The sequence below is a fragment of the Aphidius gifuensis genome, linkage group LG3, assembly GCF_014905175.1.
Source record: "Aphidius gifuensis isolate YNYX2018 linkage group LG3, ASM1490517v1, whole genome shotgun sequence".
Taxonomy (NCBI): domain Eukaryota; kingdom Metazoa; phylum Arthropoda; class Insecta; order Hymenoptera; family Braconidae; genus Aphidius; species Aphidius gifuensis.
This window is the reverse complement of record NC_057790.1, coordinates 4,285,242-4,302,339: the sequence shown is the minus strand read 5'-3', so window position 1 is coordinate 4,302,339 and position 17,098 is coordinate 4,285,242. Positions and strand designations below refer to the sequence as shown.

The 17,098-nt window shown below is 23.0% G+C and overlaps 4 protein-coding genes across 4 annotated transcripts; 3 read left to right on the top strand and 1 right to left on the bottom strand.

Moving 5' to 3' along the window:
• Positions 1-222: 222 nt before the first annotated feature.
• LOC122851560 (protein MEMO1) lies at positions 223-2,850 on the top strand. Its single transcript, XM_044150864.1, has 9 exons — positions 223-340; positions 631-714; positions 873-954; positions 1,053-1,121; positions 1,189-1,301; positions 1,591-1,702; positions 1,787-2,006; positions 2,079-2,183; positions 2,268-2,850. The coding sequence occupies exons 2-9, from the start codon at positions 663-665 to the stop codon at positions 2,403-2,405; spliced, it is 891 nt and encodes a 296-aa protein (XP_044006799.1). The 5' UTR covers positions 223-340; positions 631-662; the 3' UTR covers positions 2,406-2,850.
• Positions 2,851-5,272: 2,422 nt separating this feature from the next.
• LOC122851557 lies at positions 5,273-9,972 on the top strand. Its single transcript, XM_044150861.1, has 4 exons — positions 5,273-5,458; positions 7,039-7,917; positions 8,174-8,371; positions 8,467-9,972. The coding sequence occupies exons 2-4, from the start codon at positions 7,312-7,314 to the stop codon at positions 8,506-8,508; spliced, it is 846 nt and encodes a 281-aa protein (XP_044006796.1). The 5' UTR covers positions 5,273-5,458; positions 7,039-7,311; the 3' UTR covers positions 8,509-9,972.
• A 1,278-nt stretch (positions 9,973-11,250) lies between these two features.
• On the bottom strand, positions 11,251-15,691 carry LOC122851556 (isoleucine--tRNA ligase, mitochondrial). Its single transcript, XM_044150860.1, has 13 exons — positions 15,246-15,691; positions 15,052-15,174; positions 14,832-14,991; positions 14,553-14,757; positions 14,012-14,483; positions 13,702-13,938; positions 13,317-13,628; positions 13,079-13,236; positions 12,861-13,004; positions 12,577-12,796; positions 12,259-12,511; positions 12,007-12,191; positions 11,251-11,933 (listed from the first exon to the last, which is right to left on the bottom strand). Exons 1-13 carry the CDS (start codon positions 15,444-15,446, stop codon positions 11,718-11,720), a joined length of 2,886 nt encoding a protein of 961 aa, XP_044006795.1. The 5' UTR covers positions 15,447-15,691; the 3' UTR covers positions 11,251-11,717.
• A 58-nt stretch (positions 15,692-15,749) lies between these two features.
• Positions 15,750-16,841, top strand: LOC122851555 (steroid receptor RNA activator 1-like). Its single transcript, XM_044150857.1, has 3 exons — positions 15,750-15,933; positions 16,011-16,523; positions 16,598-16,841. The coding sequence occupies exons 1-3, from the start codon at positions 15,918-15,920 to the stop codon at positions 16,795-16,797; spliced, it is 729 nt and encodes a 242-aa protein (XP_044006792.1). The 5' UTR covers positions 15,750-15,917; the 3' UTR covers positions 16,798-16,841.
• The last annotated feature ends 257 nt before the right edge of the window (positions 16,842-17,098 follow it).

The following is a 17,098-nucleotide window of genomic DNA, read 5'->3' as shown; positions in this document are numbered from 1 at the left end:
CTTATGGAAAATCATTCAGTATGTATAATATAATTATTTAAATTAAAAATTATAAAAAAAAAAAAAAAAAATTAATAATAATTGTTTGGTAAAAAAGTTTGCAATTGATAAGTTACCAACAGGTCAACAGCTGATATTTTTTTTTTTTTTATTTATTTATAAATTTATTATTATTGTTATATTGTCTTTTTTTTTATTATATTGTTTTCACATCTGTGATATAAATATTCGTAAGTTGTGTTGTGTTGCGAGAGTGTTGACTCCTTTTTTTATTTTTTGTTGTCTGTGTAAGGCTTGATAAATTAATTTTATTTTTTGTATACCTATATCTCTGTAATCGGTAAAATTTAATATCACCTATTTGTTATAAATATTATCTTTATTTACAATTTAATTTGTCTTTAAAAAAGTTAGCTCCAATTATTAAATTTGCAAAACGAGGTCATTGTTCTTTGTTTGGAAGTCGTTCCTCGTTTGCATTTTTTTTTTTTTTCTTTGCTCTAGATAAATTAAAAATTTAAATAAATTATAAATAATTGAATTATTGATTAACAAAAAGATAAATAAATTATCAAGTATTTAAAGCAACTTGAAATAATAATAATAATTAATTATTTTTATTTTTTGCAGTTGATTGGAGTAAAGAAAAACAAATAAACAAAATGGGCTTGACTAGAAGAGCTACTCATGCAGGCAGTTGGTACTCTGATTCTGGTAAATATTTTTTATAATTATTAATTTTTAATTATAAAAAAATTGTTCAATATTTTCAATAACATCATTTTCTGCTAATTTTTTTAACTCTTGCTATAAAATAAATAAATAAATGTTGATTGCTTGAGAAAGAATAAAATGTAAAATTAATTTTTCAGGAAATCAATTGAATAAACAACTTGAAGGATGGCTTAATGCTGCTGATTTGTCTCATGGACCAGCAAGAGCAATTATTGCACCGTTAGTTAATATTACAATAAAATAAATTATCAAAATAAAAATATGTTATTTTAGTTTTATAAATTAATGACACTTGTTTTTATTATTTTATCATTTAGACATGCTGGTTACAGTTATTGTGGTGAATGTGCAGGATTTGCATATCGACAAATCAGTCCAGTTGTAGTGTAAGATATAATTAAAATACAATTTTTTATTGTCAACTAAATGATTTATTATCATTGTTATTTACAGTCGTAGAATATTTATTCTTGGACCATCTCATCATGTAAGATTATCTGGATGTGCTCTCTCAACAGCAACAACTTATCGTACACCACTTTATGATTTAAATATTGATCAAACAAGTATGTATATCATATCAATAATATTGTCAATTTATCAAGCACATTTATTTATTATTATTATTACTTTTTAACTCAATTATTATCATCAAAGAACACTTGTTTCAAACTAAAAATTTAAATTAGTTTGATAATATTGTTGTTGAATATTGATTGTTTTATAAATTAATTATAGCACAATGAATAAATAAAAAATATTTATCAAACTTTAATAATTAGTTTTGATGGTATTTGAGTGAAAATTAATTCATGTTAATAATATGGTTAATTAATAATTTATTGATGTTATTAGTATACCAGGAACTTGAAAAAACTGGACAATTTGATTGGATGGATATGCGTACTGATGAAAATGAGCACAGTATTGAAATGCATTTACCATATATTGCCAAAGTTATGGAAAAGTATGTCAATCAATTTATCATTATAATGTTATCAACTTTCTAATGTTAATTAATTTTTTTTTTTTTTTTTTATATCTGTTTCAGTTTCAAGGATGAATTTACAATTATTCCAATTTTGGTTGGTTCTTTGACTCCAGAAAAAGAAGCAATGTATGGACAATTATTGGCACCATATCTCATTGATCCACAAAATTTATTTATCATTTCATCTGATTTTTGTCATTGGGGCTCGAGATTTCGTTACACTTATTATGATCGTTCATGTGGTGCAATTCATTCATCAATTGAAAATCTTGACAAAATGGTATTTATTAAAAATTCAATAAGCGTTGTTCAAAATAATCAATTATTTATTTAATTATTATTATTATTTTAGGGAATGGATATTATTGAAACTCTCAATGCTTCGGAATTTACTGATTATTTAAAAAAATATGGCAACACAATTTGTGGACGTCATCCAATTGGAGTACTACTTCAGGCAAGTATTTAATTCAACTAAAATAAATAAACAATAAGTAAATAAATATAAATAATAAATGAATGATTTTAATATAAAAAATAGGCAGCACAGAGCTTCAAAAAAAATTGCAATGGACAACGTTTGAATTTGAAATTTCTCAAGTATGCACAAAGCAGTCAATGCTGCAATATGAATGACAGTTCAGTAAGTTATGCAAGTGCTTCATTGGTACTTGAATGACAATTTAATTAACATTAATGAAAAACATTTATAATCATCATCTTATTATTAAATATTTTGCATTTATTTACACAGTGCAATTACATTATTATTATTATTAATAAAAAAAAATCTAAAATAAAGTTCATCATAGAGCAATGTATCGACATTAATATAACAAACTAATGACTGCCTCGAAATATTGACTAAAAAAAAAGTTGACACACATTTAATAATTTTTTTTTTCATATTAATTTAACACAATTATTATTAAATGCAATACAGACTTATTAATTATTATTATTAGAAAGAAAAATAAGGATTATTATTCATTAGTTAAATTTCTTTGAAACGATAAAATTAAAATGAAAAAGATTGATGTTATTGGGGAATGTTCATGAATAACGTAAGATGCTTAAATTTTTTTTTTATTCATACTTAAACAAGGGTTTGAAAAATTTGATATATTTTATACCCGAAATAAAATGATAAATATTCGAAATAAAATATACAAAGTATATAAAAAAAAAAAATTAAAACAAATATTTAGGTATAAATATGTAAATAATATTATTTGGTAAATAATAAATTTTTTTTTTTATCTTGAACTGTGGTATTGTGTTTTTAATGAATTTTAAATGAATATGTTAATTTTGCTTTATTTTATTATCATGTACCAAATGTACATTTGCAAAAAAAAAGTAATTAAAAAAAGTTTAAATTTATGTAATTTAATAAAATTTAAAAAAAAGTGACAACTTAAATCTTGCGTTATTTATGAACATTTTTCAATTATTTATTTAGTAATAACTCAAGCTTATATCAAAAAAGAAAAAAAAAAATGGTAAAAACTTTAAAAATGTTTTTATCTATTTTTCCAGTAAAAAAATTTTGTCATTTAATATTTTTCTTGTTTTTTTTTTTTTTCATTTAAAATCCTTGTAAATCCAAGATTCAATATTTCAAGGTGAAAAAACGATAAAAAAAAAAAAAATTGTATTCACAAAATGAAATCCCGAGGATTTCATTTATATATTAAAAAAAAAAAAAGATTTCAAAATGACCTTTCCAATGATGTGCATAAAGTCATACTTTATCTCCAAACATATTGCCAATAAAAAATGAAAAAAATAAAAATAAAAAAACAAATCAACAACTTAATATTCTCCGATCTCATATTTCGTGAATGAATTGAGTTTCACCCTCTCATTGTGCTTCGCTATTAAACGATGTAAAAAAAAAAAAAAATTTAATAACAAAATTCCAAAAGAATTATTACCATCCATTATCAAGAATAAAAAAAAATAAAAATAAAACAATATGTACTGCCATAGTTATCATCAATAAAAAAATTGTTTTCGATTAAAATTTAAAAATTTAATTTATCTAAAATTTCGATTTAATTTATACATACAGATGAAAATGTAAGGAAATGTAAAGATTAAGATTTATGAATGAAGGTAGTATACGGCTGGGTCGGGTCGATAGAGCATCCCCCTCAGGCATAGTAATCAATACATAAAAGGGAGAATTGGGTAGGCGTTGTAGGTGAGTATAGAAAAAGAGTGGAGGGACACTAAAATGGTACCGTCCATTCAGTATAAACTGTAGGCCCGTTATCGATTGGTGTGGGGGTGTTTTAAGCTCTAAAAACCACCCACTATTTGCCCTCGTATTTTACCAACACATTTTTTTATACAACTTTACATTAAATTGTATAATATAAATTTACATTTACATTACCTTTTAATTCAACAAAAATAAAATAAAAAGAAGAAAATCATGATAAAAATTAGAATAAAATGAGCTTTTTTTTACCTTTTGTTTATTTATTTTTTTATTTTAAATTAAATAGAACTTCTCTCTGTTGTAGCAAGGAATTTCTTTACTTTTTTTTTGTTATTTATTTTATTTAACCTTTTTTGAGCTTTTTTTCATTGCGTAGGTGCGATTTTTGTTCTTGTTCTTTATGTCGTCACAAATATTTGTGTTTAAATGTAAAATTGAATTTTTATTATTATTATTATTTTTATTTTTCATATAAGTATTTGTTTGGAATATAAAAGAAATTTGAAATATTTTTTCATAAAGTTTATTTGAAAATAAGAAGAGTAAATTAAATATACAAAAATATATTCTTATTTTTAAAAATAATTTATCATATTCTATTTTTGTTTTTATTTATTTTTTGATTGATGAAAGATTCAAGTATTTAATATAATGATGTTTGAATAACCATCATGATGAAAGATTAATATTTATTATTTGGTTTTTTGAGTGATCTTTACGCATCAAAGGCTCACTGAAGCTTTCAAATAAGGGTCGATCAATATGTGTATTCTACTCTTTGATAATCATTTTGTAAAAATAGATGAAAAGTTTAACTGAGTTTGAAAATTTAATTAAATATATCCTAATTTGTATATGACAATTTAAGTGGTCAATATTTGACCTAATTAATATCAATTATCACATGATTAATATTCAATTTGTTTTATTTGCTAATTTACTTTAAATATAATTATATTTACATTTTGAAATCTCAACAAGTCAATTAACCATTTTAAATGGAACATATTTTTAAAATAAAAACTACTAAATTTATCTCAACAAAGTTTTATAAAAATTTATTATTAAAATAGTTGTAAAAAAAAATATAAAACTCATTCATGAAAAAAAAAATAAAATAAATTTTTACTTTTAAATTTAAAAAAACAAAAATGAATGAATGAATATTATTTTTTTTCTATATTCTTTTTTGTTAATATTAATAATAATAATTTGAGAGTTTTTTGAATTGTTGATGGTGATGCTGGTGACAGTGCTGAGTATTGCTAAGACTCATACAATTGAAGAATACGGAGTGGCTGTTGTTGGTGATACTGGTGGGTGGAAATATGGGTTGGTTGGTTGGTTGATAAAATAACGAGGGGGATGAAAATGGGGGATGATGTTGGTGGTGGTAGAGAACCAACGAAACAGACGTTCAGACTCATTGCTTTACCCCCAACATTCAGTTGGTTCACAGACTCGACGGTTTCCGGACTTCTGTTTTAAATCGTCGGGATACTTAGGTTTGTGTTTAATTAAAAAAAAAATAATTATAATTTATTTAAATAAGTTATAATTCTCTATAATAAAAAATATTTAATGCATGTTGTTTAATAATTATTATTTTTAATAAAAATAAGGGTTTTTTTTTTTTTAACTTGCATATATAATTTATTGTGTATTTTCAATTAGAGAATCTTATTACTTTTTTTTCTTTTTAATTATCATGAGAGATAATATTTGGGTCGAGGAGTTTCGCGGGTGTATATATGTGTCTGTGTATGTGCAACTAATATATATAGATAATAGCTATTCTCTCGACATTACTACATGCCCTTTCGTTTTGTGTGCTCATTCACTTGTTCGTTCATTCAACACCTCCTTTACTTGTTCATTCATTCAGCATTTAAAAAACTTTTTTATTATCAAAAATTTAAAATAAAAAAAAAAATACTTATTTATTTATTATTCTTTTTGCTTATAGAAGTTTTTTAAAAAACTATTATTAAATTATATATTAAAAAGATATTTCAATTAAATTTTTAATTAAACATTTAATTATTATTTTAAATGGAATTTAAGCTTTTAATTTTATTTGCTTGGCGATGTTTAATTAATTTATTATTTCAAGATAATAATATTAATTATTAATTATATTTTTCTTTCTTTGCTATGTCTAAAGGTCAACCGGAAGATTAGTTGCCCGTGCGCGGTTGTGGTCTTTTGTATATTCGAGATCCCCGGGGGTTGCGCTATTGCTATATAAGAATTCATTATCCCCTACCATCAATGACCCGGATTAAACCATTTTCTTTTTAGATACTTTATTTATCATAAATATTATAACACCTGCAACTTACATCTTCATATATAATCAAAGTAAATAAACCAAAAAAGGGCTCTAATAATTAAGTCATTACTTTTTTTTTTTATTATTATTTTAGTTAGATAAAAAAATTTAATATTATTTTTGTTTTTATTTGTAAAATATACTTGTTTTTATTTACTGATGGTTGGATATATTTTTTATAAACGGCCATTTTTCTTTATCCAGAAAAAAATATATTTATTTTTCTATTTTTATGCAAGTGGTGATGAAAAAAATGAGGGTGGCTTTGAGTGGGTTTGCCGTTTGATTCTGGACTCTGGTTTTTGTGAATGGTACTTGTTGCACGATTCCCCACTTTGACAATGAATATTTCAAGCGGAAAATATATAGATATATATATAAAGTAAAAGAAAAAACTAATGATACAAGAAATAATAAAAAATAAAAAATTAAGTTAAACAAGAACAACGAAAATAATAAAATTAAAAAAAAAATGTATTATTTGATTGTTAAAGTTGAGTAATTTGTGTTTAATTTTGTTTTTTATTTTTCTATTCCATTTATATTTTATGAGAGTTTTCAAACATTTTTAATATATCAAGACTAAAAGAAAGATAAAAAAAATAAAACATTAATGAAAGTTGATTGATTGATTGAATATAAAAGTTTGAAATGGATGTAGTTGTCTGGATATTGTTTAACATATTTTTTATAAATTACTCAAACTTGTATATTACGATAAATAATAATTTTTTTTTTTTATATTCAAAATAGATTAACAAAGTGAAGATTTACAACATATCCCTCGACATATCCTTGACAATAAAAAAAATAATAAAAACCATTGATTGATTATAAAAAATATTGAAAAACAATAAAAAAAGGTACGACTATATAAAAATTATATTTAAAAATAAAAATTGGCTATTATTTTGATGTTATATATACAATAATAAAATTAGAAATTACCGCTCTGCTAAATGAGTATAATTTAATATATATTTTAATCAATACAGAAAAATTAAATTTGAAATAAAAAATATACAAATGAAAATAATGATATCAATGACAATGATAATATTATTAAATACATTAATGATAATGATGACAATAATAAATGGTCAAAGACTTGCTGATTATCCATCAGCACCATTTACAACAGTATTGAGTACAATGGCTTATCGTGATAGAAGAAATAAAATTGAGCCAACATGTGATGAATTACGTGCAATGTGGCGTTATAGTAAACGACAAAGTCGTGATGCTGAAGTTACAAATGATTTACCAATGTATCGTGATCCATTTTCATATAATATTTGGGAAACATATCCAATAAGATCACAATCATCAATTATTTATCGTGATGATAATGCTGGACAAGTACGTAATCGTGGTGGTGGACGTGCACCAGTTTATGGTAAAATGATACATAAAGCACCAGCTGAAAGTAGATTACGTAATGGTATGCCAAATCGTATTAAAGCATTTGAAGAAGTTGCACGTATGTATGGTACTGTTAATCGTCAACCACCTGATTCAAGAAGACGTCAATATAATTTTCGTGCTGGTAGTGGTACATCAAATGTACCACAAGCTGGAAGTTTTCAACATTTAAAAGAATTAATACGTACTGAACGTGCACGTGAATTACAGGTTTGTTTTTCAACATTATTTTTTATTTATTATTTATATTAAAAATTATAAAAGCATTATTTTTACAATAATATGTTGTTCAAGTATAACGTTATGTCAACACTTATTATTGTCAATAAGGGTTGACAATATTGATAACAGAATTTTTTTGTTGATTCATTATGAAATCTTCCCTAAGCGGAATATCCCCTAATTTATAAATAATATTAAAATGAATTGATTATTTTGTTTTTATAATTTTTTTTTGACGATTTAGGATCAACGAATTGCTGAAGAAATTGCAGCGAGATCAGCAGCAATGACTGATGATGTCGAAAAAGATGATAGACAATCTGAGCTACGTGGACGTTATATGAATTCAATACAATCATATCAAGAACCAAAAAATATTAATTATCATTTTGGACATGGACAATATGTACCAAGCTTAACGAATTTTAACAATGGATTATTGGTAAGATGTGTTTATTAATTAATTGAGTTGATTAAATTTTTAAGCTTTAATTTTATTTATTAATTTAAATTTATTAAAATGCTTTTTTTTTACAGCGAAGTGATGATTCTTATGATCAAGATGCCCTTTTACATTAATTATATAATCACGAGACTTTAATGGAAATGTAACACGAACTGCCCCACATTGATTTTACAATTCTTCCATGACAATGGTGATTATGCTGGTCTGACAATAAAAAAAACGAAGGTATTTAAATCTTGTCTATTTTTACGTATATTGAAGCGAATAAAAAAATTAATAATTAATAATGAAAAATAATATACAGAGTACGAAAAAAAAAAAAAAATTAAAAGATTGATTAAATGCCACGTAGCTATAATAATAGATAAATTCTTAAAAACTTGAATTAAACTGGAACGAACATATCGGATATTATTTTTTTTTCTTTTATATAACTATTATCAAAAGAAATAAAACAGTTGAAAATCTTTCAAGTTTAATAATACAATATTCAATTTTAAATAGAAAAAAAAACAATTAAAAAAAAAAAAAAAAACATAATTAAAATAGTAGTACATATAGAAAGAGTAAAAACAATGAAAAAAAAAAAAAATGAAAGAATCAAGATTTTTTAAAAAACAAATTTATTGTTATTATATTTTACATAATTCAAATATCATATTCCATTTTTAATGAGAATTTACTCTGTGTGATAATGTTTTTGTGGAATAGTTGAACAAAAATATTATAAATCACGAAAAAATTATATCAAAATGGAAAAAATATCAATTGGTGCTTGACTATTTATACAGAGTCTTAATGATAATTAACAATTTATGATCGATTTATAAATTGACTTGATTTCGATCGTTAATCACCCGAGTTCGATAATTAAAACAATATATATATATATGTCAAAAAATATTTATCAATGATAATATTATACGACATATAAGTCTTAAATAATATCAAATTCCATTGAGCAAAAAAAACAAAATTCAAAAAAAAAAACATTACTTTTTTAGATTCTTATTTAAATTCCAAGGTTACTCTTTTGAAAAAAAAAAAAAAAAAATTAAACTATTGCTGTATAAAACTTGGAACACATTGAAAAATAAAAAAGTGGAAAAGGAAATTTTAACAAATAGCTGTCGTAATGCTGAGTAAACGAGGAGTTATAAAGAAAAATTTTTAAATGCAAAAAAAATAGATAAAAAAAAATAACGGAATTGTTAGTTTTGAATTTTAGAATGTCAAGGAAAAAAATGGCTTTAGTAGGAAGAATGCAGTGCAGCTTTATTATATGATAACAAAAATGACAAAAATAAAAAAAATTAATGACCTGAAAGCATACGCTTTGAAAAAAAAAATTGCTGACAGGGTTACTATGACTTAATCGTAAAATTTCATAATATAACATTAAATAATAATTTATCATATATTTAAAATCTTACAATAGATAATTAACAGATAAAAAAAAAAAAAAAAAACTTTTATTTTTCCCTGCGTATACAAGTCAAATAAATAAAATAAAAATAATTCTCAATGGAAATGATTAGTAATAGGGTGGCAATGACAATAATTTTTTCCTCATTATACACTTTAAATATAAATAAATATATATATTAATAATAACTATTATTATCAACGTAAAAAATTTGCGTAAAATTAAAATCATAAAATAAAATTATGGTTTATAATTTGATTATAAAAAATAATATAACAATGACAATAAAGTTAAAATAATATTGAGATAAAACAGAACTGCATCAGTTTTAATAAAAAAATTCTATAATTATATTAAATTTCGTGATGACAATGACGTTATCAATCCTCCCACGTTCGAATTTTGTTCGTGATATTGACGTCAATTGGTTATCGAATTTTCATTCATACATATATTTTACAAGTATATATTTTATTAAATTTTGTTTATTATAATTTTCTATTAAACAATTGCTTAATTTTTTTTCCTTTCATGAAAATATATTTAAATGATAATGTATATTAATTTACATTTTATTAATCATGAATATGTTTGCATTAGATTAATAATTTTCAGTATAATAAAATTAAATTAAAATGCAATATATATGCAATATATATTCATGTATATAGATATATATTAATATGTATATCATATCATATATATATAAATAATATTTAATATATATACATATATATATATAGATATATATATATATATAAATATAATAAATAAATTATATATATATATAGACATATCTATATATATATGTATAATAATCATATATATATATCTATATATAATAAATATTATATTATATTATATATATTATATAATACTATATGTATATAATATATATATTAGAATATATGATATCTATCATTTAATTGTGCATAAGACAATAAAATATATATTAATATTTATTATTAACTATAATTATATGTATAAATAATATTGTACGCACGATTAATATATCAGAGTGATAAAAAATTAATAATTTTATTCATTATTATAATATTTAAAAATTTATTAACACTAAAGTTCGATGAAAGCTTTAAAATTAGGTGAAAATATATATATTTAAAAATATATTGTATTGAAAAAAAAAAATAATAGTTAAAATAATAGTATCGATAAATTAAATTCAATAAAAAATTATTTTTCATTCAATTTTTATTAATTATATATTTTTTTTTTATTATTATTAATCGTGCGTGCCGGCAGAATTATAATCTAAAAAAAAAATGTCTTTTAATTATTTTCATAAATTTTATTATAAAATCAAAAATAATTATTGTATTTATTTATATTTTTTTTATAGTAATTAAAAATATATTTTATTTAATATCAAAAACACAAATACACTTTTATTATTTTATATTTTTCAACAAATAAAAAACCAGCAAAATAAAATAATAGATAAAAATAAGTTTAGCTTCATGCTGTCTGCTGCAAGTAAAATTTAAAGTCTTTTTTCGTCTGCTAAATAAATAAATGAATAAATAGATTATAATTATTAAAATATGATAATGAATTAAGGTGTGTCAGACAATAATATGGCTTAATGTCACAACGGTCACTGAGCCTGACTGAACTTGTAAAACTTAATATATACCAATTAATAATTTATGTGTTGTTATTATTATTATTATTATTGTAACAAATATGTAATTGAATTTAATTAATTTATTATTATAAATGCCTCTATGTGCTTATTGCTGAAAAAATATGTCTTTAATTTTTTTATTATCCTCTTGTTTAATATAAATGATTTTTAGTTTATAAATAAACTTATTAAATGAAATAAATAACTCTTTTTTTTTTTAATTAGTATTTTATTTACATGATTTTTTGTGATTATGATGAACTAATTAATACAGTTTCACATCGTACACAAAGTTCTTCATTAGCTGATGTAGAATATTTTCTGCAACGTTTACATAATAAATTGTCATTTGACTTTAATGAAATTTGAGGAGTTGATAAGTCAGAATTTTTAATAAGTGTCACTGATGATACTTGTAAAATGTTGCATAGTTCAGATGTCCATGACTGTGTTTCATTTTGAAGTTTCTATAAATTAATATTAATTATATTAAATAAGGTTTAAAAGTTATTTATTTTTTTTTTTTCATTTAAAACTTACTGTTAATTTTGTAAACATTTTTTCATCAACAGTAATTGTTGCATCGAGAGTTAAAGTTTTAGTATTAGTCATTTTATTTAATGAATCTCGTATAACAAGTGCAGATTGAATAATATCTTCAATATCTGGTGAATCCCATTCATCTGGTAAATAATGTGGACCCAAATGATGCAATGGAACTGATGCTATTGTAAAAAAATAAATATAGATTTATATGTTATTTTGTAAATAAGTTATTCATATATATTTTACCAAGATTTTCAGGATGATGGAGCCAAATTTCTTCAGCCAAGTGGGGTAAAATTGGAGCAATTGACCTGGTAACAACAGCTAAAACTTCACCAATAACATCGACCGCCCCAATTCTACTTGGTGACGTTGCTTTATCACAATATAATCTATCTTTAATCATGTGACAATAAATTGCTGATACATCATTTGTTATAAAATTTATTATTGTTTTACAAACATTATGATACTCAAATGTATTGTAGCTTTTTTGAATCTAAAAAAAATGGAAAAAAACAAGATAAAATATGTATATTTTAATAATGATAAAATATTACGTACCTTTTTGTTATAATGATACAATTGATGCAACATATATTTATCTAAATACAAAAGTTCAGCTTGAATATTTTTATTATCTGGTTGTCCATATGGATAAAGTGCACCCAAAAGAAAACGTAAACTATTTCTTATTTTTTGTACAGATTCCAAGCTGTCTTTTAAGACTGTATTTACTATTGGAATTTTATTGTGTTGAACACCATGATGAGCAACCCACCATCTGCAAAAAATTAATATTATTAATGCCAATAATGAAACAAGAAAAAAATAATAATCATTAATACCTTAAACAATCAACACCATAAACAGGTTGTTTATTTTGATTTTTTCCACCTCGTATTATTTCTTCAGGACTTATAACATTACCCAATGATTTTGACATTTTAACTCCATTTTTATCAACAGTAAAACCATGAACGAATATTGATCTAATAATAAAACATATTATATTTTTATAAATATTAAAAAAAAGTTTAATTTAGAATGAGAAAATAAAACGTACTTGAAAGGAGGAACATCTTGAAGAGCAATTGATGTTAAAAGAGATGATTGAAACCATCCATTAAATTGATCCATACCCTCAAGATATAAATCTGCTTTTCCATCTGGCAACACTGATGACCAAGAGACACCACTGTCAAACCATATATCCATAATATCCTTGAAAAATTTAAAAATATAATAAAAATAAAAAACCAATAAATCTAGTTTTTATATTAAAATAATAATAAATTACATACTTGTCCTTTTTCTAAATCATCAATATTAAGATTATGTTTATCAATATAATCTTTACCAATTAAATCTTCAATTGTCATACTCCACCAACAATCACTACCATATTGTTCAATTAATTTACACAATCTTTCAACAAAATCTCGGTCAGTTATAATATCACCAGAGTTTTTATTATAAATAACTGGAATTGGAGTACCCCAAACACGTTGACGTGAAATACACCAATATGGTCGTTGTTGAAGTTGTTGATTTAGACAATTAATAGCAACTGATTCTCTTGATTTTGGATAAAAATTAACATTACCAACTAAATCCTATGAAAAGGTTAATAAACAAATTAGATTTTATTTTGTTGTATTTTGATAAATAATGTAAAATATTATATACCATTGCTTTTTTCTTTAAAATATCTGTATTTATAAACCATTGATTACTTGCACGTGTTATTACTGGTTTTTTTGTTCGCCAATCATATGGATAACTGTGAATAATTTTTTCAGTATGAACAACATTTTCTCCAATATGATCTAACACTGTTTTTCCACCTTCTGTTAAAACATCTAGACCAGCAAATTTTGCACCAGCTTCATCAGTATATTTACCATCTTCATCAACTAAAGAAATCTAAATTAAAAATAATCAATTATAATAATTTAACAATTGGTATTTTTTTTTTTTTTCGAATATATAAACTTACAACTGGTATTTTATGAGCCAAGCCAACAAGAAAATCTTCAGTACCATGAGCAAATGCAGTATGAACAAGACCAGTACCTATTTTATTACTAACATGATTTGATGAAAGAAATGGTAATTCAATACCAGTTATTGGATGATGATACGTTGCATTTAATAAATCATTTCCTTCAATTGTCATTAATAATTTTAAATCACCAATTTTTTTAGCTACCTCATCAACAAGTTCTTGTGCAATAATATAAATATCACCTTTATCATTTTCAACAATAGCATATGTTATATCAGGAGAATATGATAATGCCTGATTTGCTATCAATGTCCAGGGTGTTGTTGTCCATGTTAATCCATAAATTTTACGATTTTCATAGCTTTTTAATTTATCTGGAAGTTTTTTTAATAATAAACTTACTGTTGCACATTGACTCTCGTGTTTGTCATTGTGTTCTAATTCTGATTCTGCCAAAGCTGTTCTGTTATTTAATAAAAAAAATTAATTAACTACTTTAATAAAAGAAGAAAAATAGGCAAATTATTATTACCTTGATGATGGTGACCAATGAACTGGTTTAAAATCTCTGTATATTAATTTTTTTTCATACAAATTAATAAATTGTTTGAGTTGATTACAAACATATGATGTTTCATTTGTAAAATAACATCCAGTATCTTGCCAATCTGCCATTACTCCCCATGATATAAATTCTTGTTGTTGTTTTTTTGTTTCTTGTTTAGCATATTCTCTAGCTTGATAATTAAAGATTAAAAATTCATGTATTATTCATTTTTAAATGACAGAAAATTAGTTGATAATAAAATACCTAATTTACGAAGTTTTATAGGATTTGATTTATCAGTATCATCTTTTATTTTATTGATAACTTTTAATTCAATTGGTAGTCCATGACAGTCCCAGCCTGGTTTGTAATGTACTCTTTGACCAATTATTACTCGACTTCTTGTTGTTATGTCTTTTAAAATCTGAATTAAATATTCAATTAAATTTTGTATTAAAGTTTATGATTATTTTTTGATAAATACCTTGTTGATGGCATGTCCCAGATGAGGAGAACCATTTGCATAAGGTGGTCCATCATGCAAAACAAAATCTGGACCTGTTAAATTTTTTCTTTGCCAGTTGTATAAATCTTGAAAGCCACATTTCTAAAATTAATAATAAAACATTAAATGATTAATATTATAAAATTTTGATATAAATTATTAAATATAATTACATCATTTAAATAATTATCCATTTCTATTCTTTTAACTCCACTTAGACGATTTGGTAATTTTGTCTGTGGTAATAACACTGAATTTGTGTATTTTTTTTCAACAGATTTATCTGGCTGTGCATAATATCTCATCCATGATTTTGTTAATATTGGTAAATTTTTATTTAAATATTTCGAACGAAATTTAATTAATGAATTCATTATTTATTTAAAAAAATTTAAATTAACGCTAAATTTTTTTTTTTTAATTATAGGTATATTTAAGGTTAGTTCTAGAGTTTTAATTTTTTTTATATTTAAATATAATAACTAATTTTATAAGCTAAATATTATATTATAAAATAAATTATGTAATGTAATGATATTTTTATGTATCAAAAAATTATTGTTGTAACAATTACAATTTATCAATTTCAAATACAAAAAAAATATAAACAAAAAAAGTAATTTGTTTACAATACGTCTGTCTCTTTTTATTTCGATGATTGCAAGTCAGCCCTAAATCTTGATGGAACACAAAAAAAAATACAACGTAAAAAAAAAAATAATAATCACATTGTCATACTGTCAGGTGAATAAACGAGAAAAAAACAACATATTGGACAAGCAAATATAAACCTGTATTTAAAATTAAATTACATTAATCATAAATAACTTTGATAAAATTAAATTATGGCTGACAAAACAGGTAAGACTAAAACTTTTTATACATTTGACAACAAAACAAAAGCATATGTTAACATGATTTGTTAATTTAATATACAGATGAAGAAAATTTATCAACTCAATATACACTCAATTCGTGTCATGATCCAGGCTGGAATGATCCACCAAAATGGGCATTGAGTCCAAATACATTATCAAGTACAAAAAATACACCAACAAAAAGATTACTTAATAAACGTGTTGCATTTCCACTGTCATCATCACCATCATCAACAGTATCAACATCATCATCTTTACAAAAAACATCAATGAATCTTCCACCACCACCATCAATATTAACACCATTAACAACAGCTCCACATGCACCACTTGTTACACCAACAACTGTCATGGTACAAAACAATTCAGAATCATCATCATCACCATCAATCATTAATAAAGATCAAACTTTATTAAAGACAATGGAAAATTTAGAATACATTTTAAATACTGAGCTAGTTGATAATTGTCATGTTGATGATATTAAAAAAAGACTAGAAATTATGAAAAATTTATGGAATGAAGAAAAATTTAATAATGATATTATAAATAAAATTTTTTTAATATCTCAAGGTAAAGGATTATAATAATTTTTATAAAAGCTAATTGTTAATAATAAATTAATTAATATTAATTTTTATTTACAGAATTAAAATTGAAAAATATTGAAAAAGCTGATGAAATTCATATTTCATTGATGGTTGATTATGCTGCTATTTGTACAAATGGTGTTTCAGGAATAAGACATTTAATATTTGAATTAAGAAAAATATATTCAAATAATCAAATTAACAATCATGATAATGAGCAAAAAATTTTATTATTCAATCCATTGTCAAATAATTAAAAATATTTTAATTATCAAAATAAATTTGATTCCTGGAGAAGAAATATAATTGATTATTTTCATGTATTATTATTTTAGCCAATAAGAGCTCGCCATTTTAGTGGTGTATTTTTTTTATTTGCGGGGTCTGCGGGGGGCAGGAGAATGAATCTCAAATTCCCAAATTTACTCAAATTTTATTCAGTACTCGTCGCGCCGTGATAGTGTCAACATTTCATTTTTGTTATCCTGATTTTTTGGGGCTTTCCTGTATTTTTTTGGTATTGTTTTCTAAATCATATTTCATTTTTATTATTCAACT